Below are 6981 nucleotides of genomic sequence, written 5' to 3' on the forward strand. Positions count from 1 at the left end.
TCTCTCTCTCCCTCTTCCCCTCTCCCCCATCACACTCTTGTTCTCTCTCTCAAGAAAAAATTAAAAAAAAAAGACAAGAAAGTGAAAAGATTCTTAATATTTTCCACATATACACGGGAACTGTTAGTCTATCCACCACCTATCACTGAGCTAAAAACTAAAACTTCTGATAAGTATTAAAATGAGTCTTTAGTTGCAGATTTTCACTCCAGCAAATATTTTAGGGGTGACCACTAATCCTCCTTCAAGGCACTTATTGCCTCAATTTTTATGTCTACTTAATTGGGCTTGGTGATATTTCTAATTTGGGATAGCCCCAAGTTGAATGCTAAAGTTCCAAATTTGAACTTTAAAACATTTTAGAAAATACTATTTCCCAGAGAATGCATTTGTAAACCTTTGTTTATTTAAAGAAGATAAACATTTATACATTGGTTTATGTACTTTAATGTTTGTTAACCTGATTATATGTCCTTTATTTCTACCCATAACAAAGTCATTTGACATGTAAAATAAACCCTGGAGAGTAGAGATCAAATCTCTTTAACTCACTTTATACAGTATCTTGTATATAAAAGGCTAATAAATGCTTTTGATGATGACAACGAAAATGATTGAGACCTACAATTAATTCTGTAGGAGAAAGAGAGAGAAAAAAAAAAAATTCTGTAGGAGAAAGCAACATGATCTTTTGGCACAGTCCCCAAAACAAGAAAGGAATTGAATCTCCTGTTCTGCCCATCAGGGCTGAGATGCAATTTCTTCTTTGTGCCTGAGTTCCACTTTCTTCTGTAGCTGTCAAAATGAACTGAGGCAAAGTGAAATGGGAGAGTAGGCTGAGGATGGAAAGTAGCAATAAAGAGCATGGACTCTGGGGGCACCTCGGTGATCAGTGGGTTAAGCACCCAATCTCAGCTCAGGTCATGATCTTGAGGTTTGTGAGTTTGAGCCCAATGTCAGGTCTCTGCTGTCATTGTGGAGCCTGCTTCAGATCCTCTGTCCTCTCTGCCCCTCTTCTGCCTGTGCTCTCTCTCTCTCTCTCAAAAATAACTAACATCAATAAATAAATAAATAAATAAATAAAAAGAGCATGGACTCTGGAGTCATGCAGACATGGGTTCAATTTATTAGACACATGACTTTTGTTTCTTGACCTTGGAAGTTTTTTGACTTAGTTTTTGTTTTCTCTTATAAAAGATCCATAGGATTTTATAAAAACTTTAGAATCTATAAAATAGCAATAATAATAGTACCTACCTTGAAGGTGTGTTATAAAAATTGAATGAGAATTTGCCAAGTGTGAGCACCTGTCTGATAACAAAAATTTCTCGGGGGCCCCTGGGTGGCTCAGTCAGTTGGGCGTCTGACTTGGCTCAGGTCATGATCTCACAGTTTGTGGGTTTGAGCCCCCGTGTCTGTGCTGACAGCTCGGAACCTGGAGCTGCTTTGAATTCTCTGTATCTTCCTCTCTCTCTCTCTCTGCCCCTCCCCTGCTCACACCCTGTCTCTCTCTCTCTCAAAATAAATAAACATTAAAAAAATTCTCCATAAAAGTTTGCTTTTGCATGAGTGTATGTAATCCTTTCTATTCACAAATTACTTTCCTAATGCTTTTATTCACAGATTACTTTTTGTCGCTAACTACCTAATGACCCAAGTGTGAAGTCGTTCCATTGTTTTTGTTTTGAAACATTCTCTAAATGGTTGGTTTCCTTAAAAATAATATTGCTATCTTAATTTTTGTGGTATTTTATTTTTTGTATAGACAGTTTATTTCAATGACATCAGAACACTGACTTTGATAGAAAGGCTATATATTTTCCTGATTCTTATATAATTATATTTTCTGAAATGCTAACAACAATGGTGGTTAGTAAGACTGAAAGGAGTTCCATTTTGGTTAGCCCTGTAGTTAGGAATTGTGCATATAAAGGTGGCCACGATTTGCAACAATGTGGATGGAACAAGAGTGTATTATGCTAAGTGAAATAAGTCAGTCAGAGAAAGACAAATGTCATATATTTCACTCATGTGGAATTTAAGAAATAAATTGAACATGGGAAGGGAAAGAAAAGAAATAAGATAAAACAGAGAGGGAGGCAAACCATAAGAGACTTTAAATATGGAGAACAAATTGAGGGTTGCTGGAGTGGAGGTGGGTGGGGGGATTGGCTAAATGGATGATGGGTATTAAGGAAGGCACTTGTGGGGATGAGCACTGGGTATTGCATGTAAGTCATGAATCACCAAATTCTACTCCTGAAGCCAATACTATATGTTACTAACAACACTATATGTTAACTAACTTGAATTTAAATTAAAAAAAGTAGAATGAAAGATAAAACCATGATCACTTAATAAAGTAGTTTAGTAATAAAAAAAAAAAAAAAGGTGGCCACAGGATTATGCTGGACAGTAAAAGTACAATTATTTTTATAAAGTAAAAATACTGGATTAATCTTTACCAGATATCTAATCATTATATTTTTTATATGGAAAGAACTCCAATGTGCATTGTTTAGTGAAAACAGAATGCACGGACAATGTGGTAAAATGTTTCAATATGTGTTTGAAAAAAATACAGATGGAAAATTAGATAGATGAGATAGAGATACTTTATAGATATATATGTATATTTGTATAGGCATAGAAATTTCTGGGAGGATTTATAAGAAACTGACAGTAATGATTGTCTTGGAGAGAAAAACTGAAGATCTATATTAGATAAGAAACATTTCAGTATATACTTTTCAGTACTTCTTAAATATTTTATTAGTGTATATTTTACTTTTTGAGTAAAAATCAGTGAATACAAAAATGCCATCATCATTATCAACAATGATTTGTTCAGTTTCTACCCATTGTAGAAGGCAACATGCTAGACTTTATATGCATGTAAACTAGTATTCACAAACTCCTACAGTATCAGTGAAGTTATGTAGCTTATATAATATTGCAGAGAAAGTAAAGGATGGAGCCATTTTTTCCTGCTTTTAAACTAGGGTTTTTGGAAATCTATAATTCATAGCCATCTGTATAGGCATTTAGTTCTTTACTACAGAGAAAATAAAAGGATTTTTTCAACTATGATCTCAAATCATTGGGATTACAAATTTTGTCAATATGTATCATTCCTAGAGTTTCAGTGAAGGTAGAGACTTAAAATAACGTCTTTCAAACCTATTTTTTTATTTCAACTGTTAGTACAACCTTGACATATAATTTTTTTTCTGACTTGGAAGTTATAGCCAGGATTCTACAAAAAATCCAACTGGTTTCTGTCTAAATATGTTGTCACTTAATGTAAATATACAATTCTTTTATGGCTTTTTAAAGCATTATACTCGGGTACAAAAAAATATATCACCAAACTTGTACTATGTCAATTGCTTTCCACTTTTAAATTGTTTGAGTAAACATTATCATTTATAATTTTTTGCATACAAAATTGGTGATGTGTCTGAGTATTATTATGTAATATTTGTTCTATTGATCATGTCTAGTTGTGATTTGGGGAACTACCATAAAATGTCAAGGGCCACAAGGATGGTAACAGCATAGCTCATTACACTATAGGTCTTCATCTTTCATGGGAGGGAGGGTAAGCAGGAGGAAAAAGAATCAAATTCACTAGCAAAGAAGAAAGGGATGAATTGACGAAGTCTCAGATTGTTCATGTCTGGTATCAAAGGATAGCACAGAGGTAGATCATATGGAGAGGTGGACTGGGCCCTACAAGTTTAGAGACACTAGTATATAGATTCATGGTTGCATTAGAATTCTGCTCCCAATTTGGCTATGTGGAATACTTCTGTGGGATTTAATGATGAAGTGTCTTGATAACTGAGGGTCAAATTCATAAAAAGAGTAACTTATTACTATACTCATTCAGAATGATTATTCAGGGCATTGAGCCTGAACCTAATTTTTAAACTATTTAATTTGCTATTTCTTTGTATCTGAGAAAAAAGAGCTTTACGTCAAAGTTAAGTCTTTGTGTCATTTTCAAAAAGAATATGATATCCCAAACAGCTATGAAACTGTCAAATGCAGCTATTGCATTTCGACTACAGTTGTTCAGATTGGCTTTTGAACAACCAACCATTCCGGAGAGTTTTTCTCCCTTATGTAAAGATTTACATAAGCTGTGGCTTAGGAATTGTAAATAAGCTATGTTTCTCTCTCTAGAACATTAGTCCAAAGAACAATGTGAGTTTACTCCATTTCCTTATTAATGGAAATAGACTTATTTTGTTTTGTTGCAAACTGGGGACAAATATGAGAATATTTAAATTTTGATGATGCTAATTTTACAAAAGATGAGCTTTAAGACTTATCATGTGGAATGAGGTGGAGTATGTTGGGAGAGAATTTCAGATCTTTTTAAAGAGAACTTGGCTCATTTTACTTCTTCAGAATAAATTGAAATCCCTTTATAATGCCCTAAGTTCTTTTTCTGTGCTTTTTGAAAACTCCTTGTGCCCTCTTCTCGCAACCAACTTTTCCCTCTTTTCCTTCTACCCCTTCTCTTTTCTTTCCACTTCCCACACAAAGCAAAGTGATACCTGGGTCTGATCTCTGGAGCTTCAAATCAACCCCCTCTCTCAAATTTAATGGGGGCCGCCATTTTTTCTGACATTGTCACATTGCTAACTTCTTTTTTTTTTTTTTTTAATTTTTTTTCAACGTTTATTTATTTTTGGGACAGAGAGAGACAGAGCATGAACGGGGGAGGGGCAGAGAGAGAGGAGACACAGAATCGGAAACAGGCTCCAGGCTCTGAGCCATCAGCCCAGAGCCTGACGCGGGGCTCGAACTCACGGACCGCGAGATCGTGACCTGGCTGAAGTTGGACGCTTAACCGACTGCGCCACCCAGGCGCCCCCTAACTTCTTTTGATCAAAGCACCAAATATCCTAGATAAAGTCCTAAATCTTCTATCTGTAAGAAACCAGCCATTCAGCAGACTGTTGCAAATATAGTACATGGGACAAGTAAAGCCTGGTGAGGAGAAAGGATAAGGGTACAGCATTCAGAGCATGGGCTCCGCTCAGGAAGTCACTCAGCCTCTGGTGGTAGGATGCAGAGTCAGGGACCCTGAGCAGCCAAGGAGAATACATTTTAGAGATGGGTTTCCTTGTGGAAAGAAGAATGAACAGAAACTAAAGGGAAAACTTCACCCTTATTAGCATCTTCCGTGAGAGCAATATTCCTAGACCTCCCTAGTGTGGGTAACCATTTGATAAAATCAATGTTGAATGAATGGATATGAAAGGAATTGTTCCAATCAATTTTTTCTTTTACCTCAAAACCTGGGCAAAAGTAAACTACATTTGGATATGTGACAGCTAATTATTCTTTTTAGCAAGTAATTACATCCATAAAGAATGATATTCATTCCAAATGTGTTCCAGAAGAGCAGGAAGACAAAGGCATCAATATATTTTAGAGCAAGTTATAGAAAGAAGAAATCTATGAAGTTTATCAATGATTGCTACATGATTAGAAGAATGCTACCTCCTGCTTCTAGCAGATTTGGGAAACCCATTATGATTTTCATTAAATAATGAAAAGCTTAAGCCATTTCTGTACTTAAATTTAATTCAGTTACTTTTATATGCTTAAGAGCATCAGGAGCCTCAGGCAAAGTTTGAAGAGGAAGGGATAAAATGCTGAATCTATAAATCTTGGGTTCTCTTTAAAGAATATAAAATACCCATGTGCTCTAAAGGATGACACCACGGTATTAACTACAGTAAGCTCCAGTGATGATTTTTTGTTTTTTTCGTTTTTTTTGGTTTTTTTTCCCCTCTTACAACTGTTGCAGAGGCATTCATACTAAGGTGAAATTAGCTTAAGTATCTGGTTTGGATGTTAACCAAGTTGTGCACTGAGTACACTATAGTTAAAGAAAATATAATGCACTGCCTCACTTTCAGAGCTAATTCTTGAGTTCTCGGTAATCAGTAAATATTTGTGAAACACTCCGTGTATTGTCTAGTTATTGGGAACGAGGGACAGCTGTGTAAGGAAGGAGGGTGGTTTGGAATAGACTTCTCCACAAGACACTCTGACATTCATAGCATGATTAAAGAGCAGGAGATCACCTGAAGGAATAAAGGGAGGGAGGATACTTGCCTGTGCCCTGAAGCTTACCTTTGCAAGTTGCTCGTGAATCTCAAGCAGGCTGGGTCGGTTGACCTTGGGCCCGCTGATGCTACCAGTATTGCGATTAGTACTCAATCTTGGGAACAGCATCCACGGTGTTGGCCAAAGGTTTGTAGGTAGTATGTGTTTGTGTGAGAATCATAAGCATGAAAACTGGCATCTGTTTTAGCGGTTTCTCCATTTTGGAGGAAATTGTCATAGCACTCCTGATTTCCAGGCCTAAAGCTGATTCTGAATCTGTTCTGGGTTTCATCTCCGAAAGAGGTTTCCTCATAATGTGGAGGATCGGTGTTATTATCCACAGCCGCGCTGCTCTCGTGGCTCTCATTTATGACATTAACTTGAAAGCGATTGCTATTACTGGGCGTTGAATCCAGAAATAGATTGGAAGAGTTGTTCAGTGACATCTTCCAAATGGATTTTTTTTTTTTTGGACTAAGCTGTCTACTTTTATGGTTTTTTTTTTTTTTAAAAAAATCTATGTATTTCCTCCTCAAAATAAACTTTAATGTGTTTACATTAGGGAGCTCCTGGCCTTTGTTCTAGAAGGACTCAACAAATAGATTCTTGATGTATTGTTTCTCTCCTATACATCCTTTGAATGTTCTTCAAAGCTGCCATTGAAAAAGAAAATTAAACTTGTTTCAAGTAATATAAATACATTTAAGTAGGCATAGGGTATGAGGGCAGAGTTTTCTGTTACAAAACATATAATATCTTAAATTCATTCCATTAAAATTACCTGTCCGAGAACTCTAATCACCTGAGCAATTAAATCCCATAATAAATAACTAGGGGACCTGCTTCAGCGAA

General features: G+C 36.0%; 1 protein-coding gene across 1 annotated transcript in view; it reads right to left on the reverse strand.

Annotated features, from left to right (window-relative positions):
• The window catches only part of SLC12A1 (solute carrier family 12 member 1), a 102710-nt gene extending 96084 nt beyond the window's left edge, over positions 1-6626 (reverse strand). The window contains 3 exon segments of the mRNA XM_030318241.1: positions 6157-6234; positions 6236-6269; positions 6271-6626. Of these exon segments, the coding sequence (XP_030174101.1) occupies positions 6157-6234; positions 6236-6269; positions 6271-6575 (417 nt within the window). The 5' untranslated portion in view covers positions 6576-6626.
• Between the last annotated feature and the right edge of the window lie 355 nt (positions 6627-6981).

The sequence above is a fragment of the Lynx canadensis genome, chromosome B3, assembly GCF_007474595.2.
Source record: "Lynx canadensis isolate LIC74 chromosome B3, mLynCan4.pri.v2, whole genome shotgun sequence".
NCBI classification, from domain to species: Eukaryota; Metazoa; Chordata; class Mammalia; order Carnivora; family Felidae; genus Lynx; species Lynx canadensis.